We start from the raw sequence: 21,998 nt of genomic DNA, 5'->3' as shown, positions 1-21,998 counted from the left end.
AATCCCATTTTTCATTCACCTCAATCGCCATTTTTCCCCCACCTCAATCCCATTTTCCCCCACACCTCAATCCCATTTTTCCTTTACCTGCTCAATCCCATTCCCCCACCCCAATCCCATTCCCCCACCTCAATCCCATTTTTCCTTTACCTGCTCAATCCCATTTTTCCTTTACCTGCTCAATCCCATTTTTCCTCCACCTCAATCCCATTTTTCCTCCACCTCAATCCCATTTTTCCTCCACCTCAATCCCATTTCCCTCCACCTCAATCCCATTTTTCCTTTACCTGCTCAATCCCATTTCCCCACCTCAATCCCATTTTTCCTCATCTCAATCCCATTTCCCCCACCTCAATCCCATTTTTCCTTTACCTGCTCAATCCCATTTTCCCCCACCTCAATCCCATTTTCCCCCCATCTCAATCCCATTTTTCCTTTACCTGTTCAATCCCATTTCCCCCCACCTCAATCCCATTTCCCCCACCTCAATCCCATTTTTCCTTTACCTGCTCAATCTCATTTCCCCCACCCCAATCCCATTCCCCCCACCTCAATCCCATTTTTCCTTTACCTGCTCAATCCCATTTCCCCATCTCAATCCCATTCCCCCACCTCAATCCCATTTTTCCTTTACCTGCTCAATCCCATTTCCCCATCTCAATCCCATTCCCCCACCTCAATCCCATTTTTCCTTTACCTGCTCAATCCCATTTTCCCCCACCTCAATCCCATTTTTCCCCCACCTCAATCCCATTTTCCCCACCTCAATCCCATTTTCCCCCACTTCAATCCCATTTCCCCACCTCAATCCCATTCCCCCACCTCAATCCCATTTTTCCTCCACCTCAGTCCCATTTCCCCCACCTCAATCCCATTTTTCCTTTACCTGCTCAATCCCAATTTCCCCCCACCTCAATCCCAATTTTCCCTCACCTCAATCCCATTTTCCCCACCTCAATCCCATTTTTCCTTTACCTGCTCAATCCCATTTTCCCCCACCTCAATCCCATTTTTCCCCCATCTCAATCCCATTTTTCCTTTACCTGCTCAATCCCAATTTCCCCCCACCTCAATCCCATTTTTCCTTTACCTGCTCAATCCCATTTTCCCCCCACCTCAATCCCAATTTCCCCCCACCTCGATGCCATTTTTCCCCCACCTCAGTCCCATTTTTCCTTTACCTGTTCAATCCCATTCCCCCACCTCAATCCCAGTTTTCCCCCACCCCAATCCCATTTCCCCCACCTCAATCCCATTTCCCCCACCCCAATCCCATTTCCCCCACCTCAATCCCATTTTTCCTTTACCTGCTCAATCCCATTCCCCCCACCTCAATCCCATTTCCCCCACCTCAATCCCATTTTTCCTTTACCTGCTCAATCCCATTTCCCCCACCTCAATCCCATTTTTCCTTTACCTGCTCAATCCATTTTTCCTCCACCTCAATCCCATTTTTCCCCCACCTCAATCCCATTCCCCCACCTCAATCCCAGTTTTCCCCCCACCCCAATCCCATTTTTCCCCCACCCCACTCCCACGTTCCCAGCTTTGGGGATTCCTTGGTTCCTCCTTTCCTGGGCTCTGCCCCTTCCCCGCCCGCTCCCCAATTAAAATTCCTGCCTTTCGGCGGGATCAAAGCTCCGGTTGCCGGGATGATTGCCGGGATGATTGCCGGTGCTTCCCAGCTTTGTGGCACCCTTGGGATCCCACTGACCCGGCTGCTCCCGCTCTCCTTAATTGGGGCTTTTCCCAGGAAAAAATAAATTAAAAAAATAAAATAAAATAAAAAGCAGCAGCTCCAGGTGCCCACCTGAATGAGGGGAGCAGCTCCAGCTTCCCATTCCCTGCTCCCACTGCTCCCGAGCAAATTCCCAAATGATAGTGGGAACGCAGCTAAAAAAGCCCAAATAATTAAAAAAAAAACCCTAATAATTGTAATTCGTTGTTCTAATAAACCCCAAATGAATGAGAGGGATTTTGAACTCCAATTCCTTTTTTTTTTTTTTTTTTTTTCCTCTGTCCTGTTTCCCGTTCCTTCAGGATCTGGGATTTTCACTCCTCACCCAAATTCACCTCGATTTGGGAATTTTCCACACCAAATCCATTCCTTGGATATTTCCCTCTGCTTGAATTTCCAGCTCTTCCCAACACGTGCATTCCTACGAATCCTTCGGATTTTTGGGAATTTGGCATTTCCCCCTTCAAGCCTCCCATGCCATTTCCAGGATTTGTCCCTAAATTCCAACCCAGGATTTCTTTTCCTGTTTTCCACGTGGATTTCCTTTTCCAACACTCTTCAAATCATTGCAGAAAAACGGGAGCTTTTGAGGGGAAATGGAATTTCCTCCCCGAGACTGAATTTGCCATGGAAATTTCTATTTTTTGGGAATGATTCCACGCAGGAAAAGGGAGAAGTCGCGCCCTTGCCCTAGCTCTGATTATTCAGGGATGATTCCCAAAAATCCCAGCCTGCTGTTTCCCTGATGGCTGAGTTTTTTCGGGATCATTTCCACCTGGATGAGGGATCATTTTAGGGATCATTTCCGCCTCATTGCCGCCACAGCACCTGGGAATAACCGGATTGGGAATTACTGGATAATGGGAATGAGGAATGTTGGGGATGTTGGGAATATCTTGGAAAAAAGCAGAATTTTAGGGAAGATCTCGGAGCATTTCCCAACTAAACCCCTGGGCAATGCCATTGCAGCATTTCCCAAGGTTTTCTGGGAACACGGTGGGGGAATAAATGGGATTTTGGAGGGGACGGGGCAGGCCCAGCCCGTTGGTCCCATTGTCCCATTGGGATGCGGGACGCGGCATTCCCGACAACTTTTCCCCGAGCCCGCTCAGCGAGGAAACCGGCTCCCACCGGTGATTGATTCCCGCTGGCCGTGGGCAACGCTTGGAATTGAGGGAAAATTCCCACTTCTCCAGCCCTTCCAAGCTTCTCCCAGCGGCAGCAGGAGCCAGCGGGGAGGCACCGAAATCCCATTCTCTGAGCCCTTTTTGGGGTTTGCTATGGGATTGGGGGGGAAACGGAGCAGGAAGGATGATCCCGACAGGAATTGTGCCCAAAAAAAGGGAAGGGAAGGGAAGGGAAGGGAAGGGAAGGGAAGGGAAGGGAAGGGAAGGGAAGGGAAGGGAAGGGAAGGGAAGGGAAGGGAAGGAAGGGAAGGGAAGGGAAGGGAAGGGAAGGGAAGGGAAGGGAAGGGAAGGGAAGGGAAGGGAAGGGAAGGGAAGGGAAGGGAAGGGAAGGGAAGGGAAGGGAAGGGAAGGGAAGGGAAGGGAAGGGAAGGGAAGGGAAGGGAAGGGAAGGGAATGATTTGTGGGATCACGGACAGGGAAGGGACGTGATCCCCAGAGCAGGAAGGGTTTGTGGGATCACAAGAAGGGTTTGTGGGATCACAGACAGGGAAGGGTTTGTTGGATCACAGGAAGGGTTTGTGGGATCACAGGAAGGATTTGTGGGATCATGGGAAGGGTTTGTGGGATCACGGACAGGGTGTGGGATCACGGACAGGGTGTGGGATCACAGACAGGGAAGGGATGTGCTCCCAAGTCCAGGAAAGGTTTGTAGGATCACAGATAAGGAAGGGTTTGTGGGATCACAGGAAGGGTTTGTGGAATTACGGGAAGGGTTTGTGGGATCACAGGAAGGGGAAGGGATGTGCTCCCAAGTCCAGGAAAGGTTTGTGGGATCACGGACAGGGAACTGGATAATCCCTCTGGCCAATCCCAAGGCCACGGACCCCTTGTCCTGCTGCTGTTGCCAGCACTCTCTCCATCCCTGGAAGCGCTCCAGGCCAGGCTGCAGCGGGCTGGGACTGTGGGAGGTGGCCCTGCAGAATTCCAGGGCTGGGAATGGCCCAGAAATGACCTCCCCTTCCCCAGGAGCAGCTTTTCCCCTAGGGAATGCCAGCTGTGGAATCACGGGATGCTTCCCCTTGGAACAGCTTTGGGGCACAGCTCTGGGATCCTGCCCGGCCTGTCCTGGAGGGGAAGGTCCCCCACTCACAGCCCCACTTCCACCTGGAACTGCCAACAAATCCCGGTTCTCCACGGGATGGCTCCGATCCCTGCGGCACACACGTTCCCAACTCCAGCCCTTCCCTTGCCTGGGGAAATCAGCTGCAGTCTGGCCCTGCTTTGGAATTTTTCCTGGACACTTTGGAATAGGAAGGAAAGCCACGAGGTTCCTGGGAAAGGCTCGGGAAGAACAGGAGGAATGAAGGGCCCTGATTAACATTGTTCTTGGAATGAGGGAGGAAAAAAAACTCAATTGTCCGCGAACAAAGCGTGGAATTTGGCCACGGAAGGTGCTGTTAGGCTCCCAGTTCCTCCGGAGACTTCCCAAGATGCAAATTCTGAGAGCGGCGAGGCAGAGGCACAAGCGCTCCACCTTTGTATTCCGTTGGCATTTTATTATTTAATTCAAGTCCTCCTCTCCTCCGAGCCGCCGCGCTCCCCTCGGGAAGGCTTTGCCGTTAGCCTGCTGGCCTTGACTTCCAGCCAAAACCAATTCCCAAACAAAAAAGGGACAGCAAATCATATTTCCACAGCCATTCTTATCCCTTTCACACCGCAGCCCGTGAACACTCGCATTTGGGGTGTGCTCGGGTCGGGACAGGCAGCACCCCCAGCGTGGGATGAGGCACTGGGAGAGCCCAGGAGCAGGAAAAGCTCCGAGTTCCGCGGGGTTTCACTCACCTGGTGGCAGCCCTGGAGGTTGGAATCTCGGCCATATGATGAGTACGAGCCTCGTTCTGTTTTACCTGGCAAGAAAGGAAAAAATCCCAGTAAGCGCGGGGAAAACGGGCACGGAGCTGCTCCCAGCTTACCCCACCCCTGGGACACAGAAAGGGCTTAAGGGGGGAATAAACCTCCTCATGCTGCCCGTGCTGCTGGGGAAAAGGGGAATTTTTTTGTGGAATTGTGCGGTGGCAGCTCGGCGTCCCACCTTCAGCCTCGGCGGGAGCGCTGGCGATGGGCTCCCTGCTCTCCCCCTGTCCCGTTTGGCAGCCCAGAGCCGGGCTGGCAGCACGGCCAGCGGGCGATTTTGGGCATGGAAGGGCCGAGATCCGGGAGGGAAGAGGAGCTTGGAGGCGAGCATGAAGTCATGGCTGAGCAGCACCGCCCCACGCGCTCCCAGACAAAGGGCTGCTCCCAAACCTGCTCCAGGGGCAGGAGAGGGCACAAAGCATCCCCCAAGTTGCCGGCTCGCCACGGGCTGAGGCGCAGCTGCTGCCCGAGCCGGGCAGTGCCAGGGCGCTCGGCAGCCGCTGCCGGCTCAGCGCCGTGTGCCCGGTGCCATCCCCGTGCCGCGGTGAGGCGGCTCCTCAGACAAAGGATGCGGAGCTGCTTTCATCGCCCCCCAAATATCCATCTCCCGCCTCGGAGCTGCCTTATCCCCAGTGCTTGGGGACTGGAAATTCCTTCTCCTCATCCCAATTTAAGCTTTTGTGCCTCGATTGTTTTCCACGTGAACCCGCACAATCCGTGGGCTGCTAGGAGAACTTTGGATCCGCGGATCCAAAACCCTTGGACGAGCCTCGGGTTGGGACCGCTGGGAAACGATTCCAGCTTGAAACCACAATGACGTTTTAATTGGGAATCGACGACTCCCAGGGCCTGGAAGTGCGTGTGCTGCTCCCATCACCCCAGGAGGGTTGGGAGGAAGGAGCGGGGGAGTCGGGGGGAATAAATCCCCCAGGAAAAGCGGGATGAGGGCAGGCAGCGGGGTGCTCCGAGCGGCCCCGCGTTCCCGCCCGCGCTCCGGAAGCTCCTTTGCCATCGGCTCAGGCTCGGCTTAATTTCAGTTGTGAAAAAAATATTTATCCCGATACAAAAATAAACCCCCTGCAAATTACAAGTTGTCAGGGATCAGATCCACTCCTATTTGTGTGGGGGGAGGAATCGGGAACAGCGGAGACATGAATCATTCCCAGTAATTTGAGTGTTTCCATGACATCAATGGGCACTCGGCCAGCACTCTGTCGAAGTCTGTGAGGTACCAAAGCGGCTCCGCAGCCAGCGGGAGATTGACTTTTTTTTTTTTTTTTTTTTTTTAGGATTATGCTCCTTGGAAAAGATTGCATCTCCAGCATCCACTTTTCCCACCGAGCCCGTGGCTCCGTGGCTCCCGAGCCAGTTTTGCCTCGGTCGCTTCGTGGCGCCCCGGAAAACCCTCTTGGGGACAAAGCCCCGAATTTGGGGAGAACTCAAGGAACCGTTCGACCCCGGCCCCCAGGCTGATAAAATCGTAACCCCCGCTCCCAGCCAGCCAGGAGGGGGAAGCCTTTCTCCCCAAATGATCTGTCCCTAAATTTGGGGATGAGCGGTCGCCAGCCTCCCCGTTCCCTGGCACGTGCCGAGCCTCGGATCCGCAGGATCTCTGTGCTGCCAAAGAAAAGCTTCTCCCCCATCGCCCTGGATTCCTGGCTTAACAATGCCATGCCTGGCGTTTTCCAGGGCTAGGGAAAGCTCAAGATTCTCCCTCCTTGAGATTTTGATTTGGAAGGGTTCAAAAAAACAAAACAAATAAATAAAAAAAATATAAAAAAAAAAGCCCAAGGAGAGAGCGAGCGCGGCTCCGGCGCCGTCGCTTCCCGCCGCATCCACTGCGGAATTTTCGAGCCAAGCCTCCGGTCGGAGAATGCGGCAGCCGCTGCGGATATTTTTTGGCACAAAGACAACGGTGCCAGTGCCAAGCCCCATGGCTACAACTCCTCAAAAGAGGCAGGAGGGGAGCGTTGGGCGCTCTTCCCGCGTGGCCGTGGCTTCCAGGAGAAAAGTCCCCGCTGGAATATCGCGCTGGGGGAAGCGGGGAGACGGCAGGGGGAAAAGAAAGGGAGCAGAGGATGAGCTGGAGGGGTTGGGGAAAGGTTCTGCTCCTTCCCGGCCCTCGGCAGGGCTCGGGGACAAAGGCGGAGGTGCCGGGCACCGGGGCGCTGCGTAGGGCAGGGGAAGCCGGGCCAGAAATGTGGGATGCTCAAGGAGCGGCCGCGACGCCGATCACGGCACAGACAAAGGAACTCTTGTTTTCCTGGCAAACGTGGAATTCCAGCTCCCTGCTCCCTGCACACCTCCAGGAAAAAAAAAAAATGCCCCTCTCTCCCCAAACATCCCCTTTGTGCTTTGTTGAAGGGGCACAAATCCTCCCGGAGAGAAGCCATGGAGGAGCTGGGGAAATGAATCAGGGAATCGCGGCGGCTTCCGAAGGAAAAACGCGACTCGCGCCACCCTTCCCTGCCCTGCAGAAAGGGCACCTTGGTGCTTTTGGGGAGCAGAGGAGAGGAAGTGAAAGGATTTCTGTAAATTCTTTGAACTCAATATTTCCTTCCTTGAAACATTTTTTTGAAGGGATTCATCCAACCGGAATATTTGAATTCCTGCTATTTGGGTTTGCTTAGGCTGAGGAAAACTTGGCTGGGGAGAGCAGAAATTCTTGGGAATTGGGAATTTAATAGCTCCACATTTCCAGCTGTAATTTTGCTTCCATCTATTATTTTATTCCTGGATTTTTTTTTTTTTTTTTAGGAATTAAGGAGCCCGATGCACTTCCCTTTAAGGGACAAATTAAATCACAAAATAAATGACAAAAAAATGGACGAATTCAATGCCAAATTAAAGGAGAATTCCCAAATCACACCAGGAACGGGGAACACGAAGCCGGAGCTGTTTGGGATCAAGTTCCGAGCGAGGGGACGGGCTGAAATTCCCAAATCCCAATTAATGAGCACGCAGGAATTTCTGCTGCTGCTGGGGGATGCACCAGCCACCTGAACTCGGCCCCAATCCTAAATTTTGGCATCCCAAATTCTCTTCCACTTGGGTTGGAGGAGAAAGGGAGGATGGACGGGAGTGAACGGCTCCGAACGCGGATCGATTATCCTTTAAAAAATGGGGCTTTTTTTCCCCTTAGAGATCCCAAATTGCCTCGTTTCAGCTGAGAAATCCAGCTACAATTTGTGGGGAATTATCAATTATCCAAGGAAAACCTCATGGAAATAAATGAGGATTTTCTCCTGCCTATCCAATGCCTGTGAGCACCTCACCGGTGGAAAAAAGAAATCCATAAAAATATTAAATATTTATTTACGCCTGTCCTGTTTTCTCTGTGGACACCTTCCCGAGGTTTTCCTAGGAAAAAATGGGATTCAAAATCTCCTGCCCACCGAATTACCAGAGGAGCCAGCAGAGCGCTCCTGAATTTTTTGCAAAACTTCGGAATAACGTTCTTTAGAAGAGAATTTTTTTTTTTTACAAAAAAAAAAGAGGGAACACAAAAGGGGGAATTTTCCTGGTTGCAGGAGCAGATCCCTGGCACCAGGAACAGCTGGCGGGAGCTCATCCCTTTGTGCTGCGCTCGCCGGCGCGGCTCCGGGCGCTCCCGCGGGCACGGAGCTGGCACGGGCACAAGGAGCCGTGGGCATTGTCCCCACGGAGCCCAGGTGCTCCTGCCGTGCCAGCTCCGGGCTCAAGCCCTGCCACTTTGGAAGTGCCCCCATGTCCCAGTTTTTCCGCGTGAGCTCGGGAATATTTGCCAGCACAAAGGAGCTCGTCCCTGGAAATGGGAGGTTGTTTTGTGCTCCCTGGCAAGGCCAGACAACAAAAGCGGGAGAAATCGGGGGTTTCAGGTCGGGGAAAATATCAATCCCAATAATTGGAAGGGAAATGGAGGCCAACAGGAGATGTTTTAGCTGGGAACGAGGCAGGGATCGGGAGGGATCGGCTCCCAGCAAATCCAGGAACCGTCGGAAACAAAGCTCCGGAGCTCGCCCGGCGGAACCGCGGCAATTTGGGGTGCAAATTCCCGGGGGTTGAAATTCCCAAATGTGCCCAGAGCGCTCGCCGGCACCCAGGGCGTCCCGCGGGAAGGGGATCCCAGGGCGTCCCGGCGGGATCCACGGGCGATGCCAGCCCGAGCCCTTGCGGGCACATTCCGCTCGCGGGGATATTTGCTAGCCCTGCTCTCCATCCCCGGAGCAGAGGATCCAAAGGGAACGATGAAGGGAAGCTGCCCTGCGCGTCACCGCTCCGGAGGCAGCAGCACAATCCCTAACGTCGCAGGGATTAATAAGCTGGATATCGAATCCACGCGCTAATTGCGAGCGGAATAATAAACTTCCCTAATTAAATTAGGGATTTATTGAAACAAAACGCCCGTTTCTTCCCAGGCTGGCGGGAGAATATGGATATTTAACGAGGAGAGGAAGCTGAAAATTCCTTGGAGCCGTGGGAGGCCACACGGAGACGCCGCGATGGGAAGAACAATTTTGGGAGACAATCCCCGGTTTGGGATTTTTCCACCAGCTCCTTTTCCTCTGGGATGTTGTGGAATTTCAGGCTCAGGGAGATAATGAGTGAACAAGCTGAACACCTGGAAATATTGGGAGAGCAGCAAAAACTCCAAGGAAAAACGTCGAGCGCGTCTCACCCTTGCTGTCCTTGGAACGTACCAGGGGAACGGAGCGTTGGGAAACGGAATCCGGGGAAAATCCGGGTTTGGGGGGGTTGGAAGGGGATCGCCCCGCAGCGGTCCCTCCTCGTGCGGGCAGCTTTTACCCGGGCAACGCACCGCGACCGCTCCGAGGCGAGGGAGAGCGGGGCCCAAAGGCGGGAGGAGCCCAAACGCCACGCGGGACACGGGCAAAGAGAGCTACAGAGCTGGGATCTGGGATCAACGGGCACCTGGACACAACACCCGGGAATGCTCCGGCCTGAAGGGACCCTCACGTGGCGCTCGGAGGAATTCGGGATGGGGAAAAGGAGCACAGAGCTCCGGGACCCCTTCCCATGGACGGCTGCGAGGCCAAGGCAGGAGGGTGGAGTGAGGGGTCCTGTGGGCCCCTTCCACCCAGCCATTCCCAGATTCCAGCATCCGGGGGCACCTGGGAGGGCCACCGCTCCTTGGAATGCACAGGATAATGCATATTATATCCCTAAATATATACATAATATCCATATTATTGATAATATCCCTAAATATATACATAATATCCATATTATTGATAAATGGCCACCACCCCTTGGAATGCACAGGATAATCCATATTATATCCCTAAATATATATGTAATATCCATATTATTGATAAATGGCCACCACCCCTTGGAATGCACGGGATAACCCGTACTATATCCCTAAATATATATGTAATATCCATATTATTGATAATATCCCTAAATATATACATAATATCCATATTATTGATAAATGGCCACCGCTCCTTGGAATGCACAGGATAACCCATATTATATCCCTAAATATATATATAATATCCATATTATTGATAAATGGCCACCACTCCTTGGAATGCACGGGATAATCCTTATTATATCCCTAAATATATACATAATATTTATATTATTGATAAATGGCCACCACCCCTTGGAATGCATGGGATAACCCATATTATATCCCTAAATATATACAAAATATTTATATTATTGATAAATGGCCACCGCTCCTTGGAATGCACAGGATAACCCATACTATACCCCTAAATATATACATAATATCCATATTATTGATAAATGGCCACCGCTCCTTGGAATGCACAGGATAATCATTATTATATCCCTAAATATATCTATTATAGTTATATTATTGATAAATGGCCACCACCCCTTGGAATGCACAGGATAATCCATATTATATCCCTAAATATATATGTAATATCCATATTATTGATAAATGGCCACCGCTCCTTGGAATGCACAGGATAATCATTATTATATCCCTAAATATGTCTATTATAGTTATATTATTGATAAATGGCCACCACCCCTTAGAATGCACGGGATAATCCATATTATATCCCTAAATATGTATATCATTATATTATATGTATAATATATAATTATACATATGAATTTTTATTATTTGTAATAATATAATATCCATATTATTGATTAATGGCTACCACTCCTTGGAATGCACAGGATAATCCTTATTATATCCATTAATATATCTATTATATTTATATTATTAATTAATGGCCACCAGTCCTTGGAATGCACAGGACAACCCATAATATATTTCAAAATATATATACATATAATTATATTATATATCTATAATTACTTATAGATATAAAATTAATTATAATTATATATATTATCATTATTAATTATAATTCTAGAATATCCATATTATTGATTACTGGCCACCACTCCTTGGAATGCACAGCACCATCCATATTACATTCCTAAATATATCTATAATTATTTTATATATATAATATATACTTAATTATATATATATATAATTATATATATATATATATAATTATTAATTGTAATAATATAATATCCATATTCTTGATTAATGGCCACCACTCTTTGGTGACCATATTATATCCCTAAATATTGTATATTATTATATTATATCCCTAAATATTATTATATTATATCCCTAAATATATATATAATTATATTTTATATATAATATATAATTAATTACATATATAAAATTATATATATATATATTCTTATTAATTGTAATAATATAATATCCATATTATTAATGGCCACCACTCTTTGGAATGCACAGGATAATCCATATTATATCCCTAATTATATCTATTATATTTATAGTATTAATTAATGGCCAGCACCCCATGGAATGCACAGCATAATCCATATTGTATTCCTACATATATATTTATGTATAATATCTATATTATTAAAGAATGGCCAGCACCCCTTGGAATGCACAGGATAACCCATATTGTATTCCTGAATATATTTATGTATAATATCCCAATTATTAATTAATGGCCAGCACTCCTTGGAATGCACAGCATAATCCATATTACATTCCTAAATATATTTATGTATAATATCCTAATTATTAATTAATGGCCAGCACCCCATGGAATGCACAGGATAATCCATATTGTATTCCTGAATATATTTATGTATAATATCCCTATTATTGATTAATGCCCAGCACTCCTTGGAATGCACAGCACCATCCATATTAAATTCCTAAATATATTTATGTATAATATCTATATTATTAAAGAATGGCCAGCACCCCTTGGAATGCACAGGATAACCCATATTGTATTCCTGAATATATTTATGTATAATATCCCAATTATTAATTAATGGCCAGCACTCCTTGGAATGCACAGCATAATCCATATTACATTCCTAAATATATTTATGTATAATATCCCAATTATTAATGAATGGCCAGCACCCCATGGAATGCACAGGATAATCCATATTGTATTCCTACATATATATCTATGCATAATATCCTAATTATTAATTAATGGCCAGCACCCCTTGGAATGCACAGCATAATCCATATTGTATTCCTGAATATATTTATGTATAATATCCCAATTATTAATGATATTATAATATCCCAGCACCCCATGGAATGCACAGCATAATCCATATTGTATTCCTACATATATATCTATGTATAATATCCCAATTATTAATTAATGGCCAGCACTCCTTGGAATGCACAGGATAACCCATATTGTATTCCTGAATATATTTATGTATAATATCCCAATTATTAATGATATTATAATATCCCAGCACCCCATGGAATGCACAGCATAATCCATATTGTATTCCTACATATATATCTATGTATAATATCCCAATTATTAATTAATGGCCAGCACTCCTTGGAATGCACAGGATAACCCATATTGTATTCCTGAATATATTTATGTATAATATCCCAATTATTAATGATATTATACTATCCCAGCACCCCATGGAATGCACAGCACCACCCCTGAGGAATTCCTATAAAACCACAGCGGATCCTCGCCTGCAGACTGGGGGCTCCGTTCCTCATTGCTACCCAAGTTCTCTTCATCCCACATATTCCCCTTCCCGACGTTGCCCGTGGCTCTCACTTTGTTCAAAACCCAGCTGGGATTTCTGCATCTTCTAAGGGGACCCAGCAAACCCCGAGGTTCCCAGAGGATGGGCAACCAGCAGATGTCCCCAAATTGGGATGGAATTCCCTCTTACCCCCATCAGCAATTCCCTAATACGGGGAGAACCGACACGTCCCAAATCTTGCGGGGTTTTTTTGGGCTGGGGATCCACACCAACTCCCCACGCGGTCTCCAGCGGAACAAGGAGAGGCACTGGGGACACGGCACGGAGGGATGGATGGGATTTTGGGAATTAGGAATTCCCAGAGAAGCTGTGGCTGCCCTGGGAGTGCCCAGTGCCAGGCTGGAATAAGCTGGGGCAGCGGGAGCTGTGCCGGCCGTGGCATGGGGTGGCACTGGGTGATCCCTCCAGCCCAAAGCATTCCACGATTCCCTGAAGGGGAGACACATCCCAACGACCCCACAGCGATGGGAGTTCCTCATCCATGGAAACGTCTCCCTCATATCCCATTCCTACTGCACAGCTCCAGAACATCCCGAATTTTGAAGCTCTGGTTTCCCTGAATTCCCAGGATGCTGACTGCCCAAAGATCCCCATTTTGAAGCTCTGAATTCCCTGAATTCCCAGGATGCTGACTGCCCAAAGATGCCCATTTTGAAGCTCTGTATCCCTGAATTCCCAGGATGCTGACTGCCCAAAGATCCCCATTTTGAATCCCTGAATTCCCAGGATGCTGACTGCCCAAAGATCCCCATTTTGAAGCTCTGAATTCCCTGAATTCCCAGGATGCTGACTGCCCAAAGATCCCCATTTTGAAGCTCTGTATCCCTGAATTCCCAGGATGCTGACTGCCCAAAGATCCCCATTTTGAATCCCTGAATTCCCAGGATGCTGACTGCCCAAAGATCCCCATTTTGAATCCCTGAATTCCCAGGATGCTGACTGCCCAAAGATCCCCATTTTGAAGCTCTGAATTCCCTGAATTCCCAGGATGCTGACTGCCCAAAGATCCCCATTTTAAAGCTCTGTATCCCTGAATTCCCAGGATGCTGACTGCCCAAAGATCCCCATTTTGAAGCTCTGAATTCCCAGGATGCTGACTGCCCAAAGATCCCCATTTTGAAGCTCTGTATCCCTGAATTCCCAGGATGCTGACTGCCCAAAGATCCCCATTTTGAAGCTCTGAATTCCCAGGATGCTGACTGCCCAAAGATCCCCATTTTGAAGCTCTGAATTCCCTGAATTCCCAGGATGCTGACTGCCCAAAGATCCCCATTTTGAATCCCTGAATTCCCTGAATTCCCAGGATGCTGACTGCCCAAAGATCCCCATTTTGAATCCCTGAATTCCCAGGATGCTGACTGCCCAAAGATCCCCATTTTGAATCCCTGAATTCCCAGGATGCTGACTGCCCAAAGATCCCCATTTTGAAGCTCTGAATTCCCAGGATGCTGACTGCCCAAAGATCCCCATTTTGAATCCCTGAATTCCCAGGATGCTGACTGCCCAAAGATCCCCATTTTGAATCCCTGAATTCCCTGAATTCCCAGGATGCTGACTGCCCAAAGATCCCCATTTTGAAGCTCTGTATCCCTGAATTCCCAGGATGCTGACTGCCCAAAGATCCCCATTTTGAAGCTCTGTATCCCTGAATTCCCAGGATGCTGACTGCCCAAAGATCCCCATTTTGAAGCTCTGAATTCCCAGGATGCTGACTGCCCAAAGATCCCCATTTTGAAGCTCTGAATTCCCAGGATGCTGACTGCCCAAAGATCCCCATTTTGAATCCCTGAATTCCCAGGATGCTGACTGCCCAAAGATCCCCATTTTGAAGCTCTGAATTCCCTGAATTCCCAGGATGCTGACTGCCCAAAGATCCCCATTTTGAAGCTCTGTATCCCTGAATTCCCAGGATGCTGACTGCCCAAAGATCCCCATTTTGAATCCCTGAATTCCCTGAATTCCCAGGATGCTGACTGCCCAAAGATCCCCATTTTGAAGCTCTGAATTCCCTGAATTCCCAGGATGCTGACTGCCCAAAGATCCCCATTTTGAAGCTCTGTATCCCTGAATTCCCAGGATGCTGACTGCCCAAAGATCCCCATTTTGAAGCTCTGAATTCCCTGAATTCCCAGGATGCTGACTGCCCAAAGATCCCCATTTTGAATCCCTGAATTCCCTGAATTCCCAGGATGCTGACTGCCCAAAGATCCCCATTTTGAAGCTCTGTATCCCTGAATTCCCAGGATGCTGACTGCCCAAAGATCCCCATTTTGAAGCTCTGTATCCCTGAATTCCCAGGATGCTGACTGCCCAAAGATCCCCATTTTGAAGCTCTGAATTCCCTGAATTCCCAGGATGCTGACTGCCCAAAGATCCCCATTTTGAAGCTCTGTATCCCTGAATTCCCAGGATGCTGACTGCCCAAAGATCCCCATTTTGAAGCTCTGAATTCCCAGGATGCTGACTGCCCAAAGATCCCCATTTTGAAGCTCTGTATCCCTGAATTCCCAGGATGCTGACTGCCCAAAGATCCCCATTTTGAAGCTCTGAATTCCCTGAATTCCCAGGATGCTGACTGCCCAAAGATCCCCATTTTGAAGCTCTGTATCCCCGAGTTCCCGCTCCCCATCCCTCGGCCGGAGCGCGAATGCCGAGCCGTTCTTCCCTGGCACAATCTGTTGGGAGCGGGCCGATTTAAACGGATCTGACGTGCAGCCTGCCGGGGTCAGTGCCAGGGATAATGCCCGGGAAAATTCCGTGCCATATAGGTCACCCTCTGCGGGGGAAGCGCCCGCGCCTCCTCTCGCCGTCTCCGCCGCGATCCCTCATGCCGCAGCCCGCGGCTCGGAGCGCGACGCGAGCGCGGAGCCGAGCGCTCGGAGCACAAATCTGCTTCCAGGCCGATCCATTATATCTGACAAGTTAAATGTTCCATGGGAGACCATATGGCACCGGAGCAGGGCCGGCGCTGCGGCGGCAACTCGGCAAATGCATCACAATTAAGGGCTCTGACTGCACGCCGCGCTTCCAGCCGCGGCCCTGCCGCGCCTTCCGCGGCCTCGTCCTGCTCCGCCAGGTGGGCGGCCGGCTCCTGCATGGCTGGCCCCAAAAGCGGGGGTTCCATGGCCAGGAATCCGCTAAAGCCGGGCTACCCCTGCTGTGAACGAGCACAAAAACAAGATAACGAGGGTAACGGGATCCCAGAGCGACTTGGCGTGGCATGGGATCGGAACGGGATGGTCCTTAGGAGACCTTCCGACCCAAACCTGCCGTGACTCCACTCTTAGAGATCCCAGAGAAAGGCAAGGCGATGGAAAAGATGGGAACGGCTCCAAATGCCCATTCCCAAAGCCACCAGGATGTCACCAATCCCTATTCCCAAAGCCACCAGGAGCATCATCAATCCCCATTCCCAAAGCCACCAGGAATGTCACAAACCGCCATTCCCAAAGCCACCAGGAATGTCACCAATCCCCATTCCCAAAGCCACCAGGAGCATCATCAATCCCCATTCCCAAAGCCACCAGGAGCATCATCAATCCCCATTCCCAAAGCCACCAAGAATGACACAAACCGCCATTCCCAAAGCCACCAGGAATGTCACCAATCCCCATTCCCAAAGCCACCAGGAGCATCATCAATCCCCATTCCCAAAGCCACCAGGAACGTCACCAATCCCCATTCCCAAAGCCACCAGGAATGTCACCAACCCCCATTCCTAAAGCCACCAGGAATGTCACCAATCCCCATTCCCAAAGCCACCAGGATGTCACCAATCCCCATTCCCAAAGCCACCAGGAGCATCATCAATCCCCATTCCCAAAGCCACCAGGAACGTCACCAACCCCCATTCCTAAAGCCACCAGGAATGTCACCAATCCCCATTCCCAAAGCCATCAGGAACGTCACCAATCCCCATTCCCAAAGCCATCAGGAACATCCCATTTCCCAAAACCACCAGGAATGTCACCAACCCCCATTCCCAAAGCCACCAGGAACATCCCATTCCCAAAACCATCAGGAACATCCCATTCCCAAAACCACCAGGAGCATCACCCATCACCAATTCCCAAAGCCACCAGGGACATCACCAACCCCCATTCCCAAAGCCACCAGGAACATCCCCCCATTCCCAAATCCCCATTCTGTAGGTTTCACCACACAATTCCCACATGGAAACAGAGCAGAGCTACCGATCCCAAAGATCTCCCAAACAATTCCCACATGGAAACAGAGCGGCGCTGCCGATCCCAAAGATCTCCCAAACAATTCCCACATGGAAACAGAGCAGAGCTACCGATCCCAAACATCTCCCAAACAATTCCCACATGGAAACAGAGCGGCGCTGCCGATCCCAAAGATCTCCCAAACAATTCCTACATGGAAATAGGATTTTGTCCTCGTGGCCATCCCTGGTTCTCCCATGGGAAAACCTCATGGAAAACCTTCCTTGGGATATTGCAAATGGAAGTTCTTTTTCTTTTTTACCCCTCCCCACTCCCAGTTTGGGGTTGTTTAGATGAAAACTCTCCCGACGTTTCAGCTGACGCTGTTTCCACACTTTTTGCATCCCAGATTTTCAGGCTGAGCCCAAAGCCGTGGATTTAGGGGGGGGAAAGCCCCAGTGGCAGTTGTTGTGCGGAGAAGGGAATCGCGAAGCTCCCAGAAGCGCCGGGACGAACGGATCTCTTCCGATTGCTTACAGGTGCCATTCCACCATCTGCCTGGGCACCCTGCCCACCCCAAAGGAAATGATCCCAAAAACAAACCCCAGCAACGCTTTCCCACCAGAACAGAAATTCCCTTTGGAAGAGCGAGCTACTAAACACCCCGGTTCTTTGGGAAGAACGCTTCTGCTGGGCAGGGAAAAGAGGGAAAGACTGTGGAATTGTGGAATTGCCCTGGATCAGCCCCATGCCTCCCCATTCCTGGGGCTCCTCGCATTCAGAAGTCAGGAGAGAGCGCAGCTCGGGATCAAAGGGAATGGAAACAGGAGGAAAAGTTTTCCCCAAATTCCTGCGGCCCTACGGAAATCAGGCTTGTTTTTCTTGCCTGCTTTTTTTTGTTGTTTTTTTTTTTTTTTGGGAGGGGGCCAGGGCTGGAAGGAGTTAACGGTTCCCTCCCCTTCATTTGCATCTGGTGCTTTTAGTGTGTGTGTGTGTTTTTTTTCTTCCCTGAAAAAGTTGGCAGAGCCGCCGATTTTCCATAATGCAAGCATTTGGGAATTGTGAGCGGAATGAAACCGATCCAATCTCCTGACTGCGACATGAATTTTCATTAATTACAACCTTGTCAGCAAAAGCATTATCAAAGCTGAATATGAAAATGCTAATGAGTTCTCATTTGCATATTTTTCTTTGTTGGAATGTCATTAATTATTACATTTTATGATGATGAATGCAGCTGTCGAAGCTCTCCGATGCATAATTAGCCATCAGAATGCCAGGAGCCGATCAGCAGTTTTGGGGGAAAAGGAAAAAAAAAAAACAGGGAAAAGGGAAATAATCCCCCAAATTTCCCGACGGCTGGCGCCCAATCCCCCTAAACTTTCCGCGGCCGATGCTCCTCCCGTTCCCAGCCCGCTCCGGGAGCGGGAGCGCGGGGATGCATTTCTCCTGGGTTCATCTCCAATTATTTGGGATTTTTTTTTTTTTTTTTTTTTGCCGCTTCCACAATCGGAGCAGCTCTTAATAAAAAAAAAAAAAAAAAAAAAAAAAAAAAAAAAAAAAAAATCGTTATTCCAGCTTAATTAATGCCACGCTTAATTATAACACCATGATGTCAGCGGTTTTAATTAAGTATTGGCTCGGGTACAAGAAAACTCCTCGCCGCAGTAAGAGTCGCTCTCCGCGGGTTCCGCGGGTTCCGCGGGCGGCGGCACCGAACGCGGGCGGCTCCGCGGCTCCGCCGCCCTCCGCGGGCTCCGCGCGGGCTCCGCGGCTCCGAGCGCGGCGGCTCCGAGCGCGGCGGCCGCTGGAAGGGAGCGAGCGAGGGAGGAAGGAAGGAAGAAGGAAGGAAGGAAGGGCTGCGGCTGGAACAAACAGGAGGAGCGGGAGCAGATGGGCCCATTCCACATGACCAAGCCAATCAATCACAGCTGAAGGGCCCAGGTGCGGCGCAGCCGCGCAGCAACGCCCCATTTCACAGTCTGTCACACACAGCCCTGGGCCGGCAGCGCTGACCCCGCTGCCAGCGCGGCCCGGGCCGGCCCAGCCCGTCCCGCAGGAGCCCGCTGCACGCAGCTCCCTTCCCTTCCCTCTCCGTGGTCCTACAAACCCTGTCCGTGATCCCACACCCTGTCCGTGATCCCACAAACCCTGTCTGTGATCCTACAAACCCTGTCTGTGATCCCACAAACCCTGTGATCCTACAAACCCTGTCCGTGATCCCACACCCTCTCCGTGGTCCCACAAACCCTGTCCGTGATCCTACAAACACTTCCCTGTCCGTGATCCCACACCCTGTCCGTGATCCCACAAACCCTTCCCGCCCTGGGGAGCACGTCCCTTCCCTGTCCGTGATCCCACAAACCCTTCCCTGTCTGTGATCCTAGAAACCCCTTCCCTTCCCTTCCCTTCCCTTCCCTTCCCTTCCCTTCCCTTCCCTTCCCTTCCCTTCCCTTCCCTTCCCTTCCCTTCCCTTCCCTTCCCTGCCCTTCCCTTCCCTTCCCCTCCCGGGCAGTGGCACCTTCCCTGTGCCAGGCTCCTGCCAGCCTGTCCCTGGGCAGTGCCAGGGCTGCCCCATGGAATCCCACACAGTGCTTTGGGGTGGATTTTAGGGATTTCAGCTCACCCCAAGCCCTGCCACGGCAGGAACACTTTCCATAGCGCAGGTTATTCCGACCCAGCCTTGGGCACTGCCAGGGATCCAGGGGCAGCCCCAGCTGCTCTGTGCCCCCTGTGCCAGCAATTCCATGCCCATATCCCCCCTGGCAGTGGGAGCCATTCCCCGTGTGCTGTCCCCAGTCCCTCTGTGGCTCTCCCAGGATATTCCCCCGGCCCCCCAGCACTGCAGAGGGCAGGAGGTCAGGAGGGAGCCCCAGGAGCGGGGATGAGGAGTTTGCTCCGTTCCACGGGGGAGGAATGATGGATTAACCTGCCCGTTCTCACCCGGGGGATGGCAATGGACCCGGCACAGGCTGAGTGTCACCTGCCCCCCTCCCCATTCCCGCCCCCTAAAAACCCCGGGGAGAGCCGCAGGAATCCCAGGCACAGCCTCCAGGTGCCATCCTGCAGGTGCCATCCTCCAGGAGAGGGGAGAGCCGTGAAAAAGAGCCAGGAGAAAGGCTTTTGGGACTTGAGGAATCCGGAGATGAGGGAGCAGATCCCCTACGGAGCCTTGGGAACGCCCCCACATCCCAGAATATTCCGGGGGTACCTGCTCCCCGTGCAGCCGCTGCAGAGAGCAGAACTGAAGCTTCCCAGGTTGAAAGAAGTCCCTATTTCCACCCCCCCCCCCCGAATTTGCCGGTCCTTTGGAAGCTGCCTGAACTGCAACAGCTGCTGCATTAATAATATAAAGAAAAAATGGAATTTCTGAGAGGATTCAAGGAAGACATAAAGGCGCTGAGATGAGAATTCCAGCTCCTCCAGGCAGGCTCGTTATGAACCACCCGGCTTTCCCGGGAAAGGCTGGCAGTTGGTTTTGTCCCCCTCACCTGGCCGGAGGTGTTGCCCTGGATCGATTTTCCACACATTTGCGTGGATAAACTCCCCCCCTTTTTTTTTTTTTGCCTCCAAAGGAATGGCGGCACAAAAAGCAGATGTGAGCGCCGGGTCCTTTCAAAGGAAATTTCCCCAAGCCCGGCCGATTCCAGCTCCGGATCAAAGGCACTGAAACATCCATCTCCTCCCCCTTCCCGGGCAATTACCGGGATTTCAAGTCCTTTGTACGAGGTTGGACATGGGATAAATAAGGCTGCTGGGTGCTGTGCTCACCTTCCCAGGGATGGGAACCATCTCCCTGCCAAAGCGGCCGAGGAGCAGCCGAGGGCTGGAGGAGCTGGGCAGGGAGAAGCCCAGAGAATGCCACGGCCAGAGGAGGGCAGGGGAGGCCACAGATGCTCCTCAAGTTGGGAAAACTCCACGGGCCTCCAAAAGGAGAAGCCCAGAGGCACAAAAGCACGTGGGAGAGATCCAAAGAGCCAGGCTGGGAGTCCAAGCCTGGCACAGGGGCCAGCCTGGGACGATCCTTAAGCTCCTTTCCCAGCCAAAGCATGCCATGGTTCCGTGATTTGTCTCTCAGGAGTTCTCCAAGTCCGTATTTCTGTGTGATCCCACGGGAGCAGTGAATCACCAGAGCAGCCGGGAGCCCGGTGCTGCATTTCCAGCTCCACCCATCCCACACACCCACGGGACACACGGGAACATCCCTGAGGAGCAGCAGGCCAGGTCTGCCGTGGTTCTGCTGCTGACCTTGACAAGTCACAGCTTTCCAATCCTCCCTCTAGGAAATCCCCACTGGACACAGCGCCGGGATTTCCTTTGAAAAGGACCCAAAGCATGGAAGGAAGCTGAAGGATACGCTCAGGAAGGAGGAAGCAGGAGAGGAGGAATGTGCTCCATATTTCTTTGTCTTTTCTGCCTGGCTCCTGCCATCCCGAGTTTTCTCCTTTCCTGACTCTTCTGTCCTTCATTATCCTCTTTCCTGGTGTTATGCTCCGAACTGGCAAAAATTCCCGACTGCACAGGCGTGAAAACTGGCCCGAATTCCAAATATAAGCCCCGATGTAGGCCAGGGTATATTTGGCAAACACAAATCCTTGCCAGATTTACACAGCTCTAATAATAAGGTGACAAGGACCGCGGCAGGATTACGGATGCGGCCTCCCTCGTCCCCACCAAGTGCCAAAAGACTTTGCTTTGACTTTGACTCAACCTTTCCGCACGGATCTCACCTCGTTAACTCCGGGGGGTGGGAAGGGGAGGAACAGGAAAGGCCCAAAAGAGCAAGCAAAGCTCTTCCAGGCTTGGGACGTGCTGGTTCCCATCAGCGCCCGGATCCGGCCTCTCCCTTCAGCAGGAGCAGAGCCCCCGGGAGGCGCTTCCAGGATTCCCTGGGGGTTTGCAGCCCCAGCAGAGTCCAGGTTCCCGTTCCTCCTGTCGCCCTCTTTCCCTCCCTAG

General features: G+C 50.8%; 1 protein-coding gene across 1 annotated transcript in view; it reads right to left on the bottom strand.

Annotated features, from left to right (window-relative positions):
* TCF4 (transcription factor 4) overlaps window positions 1-21,998 on the bottom strand; it is an 85,242-nt gene that overhangs the window by 18,514 nt on the left and 44,730 nt on the right. The window contains exon 6 of the mRNA XM_054002952.1: window positions 4,708-4,772. Within this exon, the coding sequence (XP_053858927.1) occupies window positions 4,708-4,772 (65 nt within the window). The remainder of the gene's footprint in view (window positions 1-4,707; window positions 4,773-21,998) is intronic.

This window comes from Vidua macroura, chromosome Z (assembly GCF_024509145.1).
Source record: "Vidua macroura isolate BioBank_ID:100142 chromosome Z, ASM2450914v1, whole genome shotgun sequence".
NCBI classification, from domain to species: Eukaryota; Metazoa; Chordata; class Aves; order Passeriformes; family Viduidae; genus Vidua; species Vidua macroura.
This window is presented reverse-complemented; position numbering and strand designations above follow the sequence as displayed.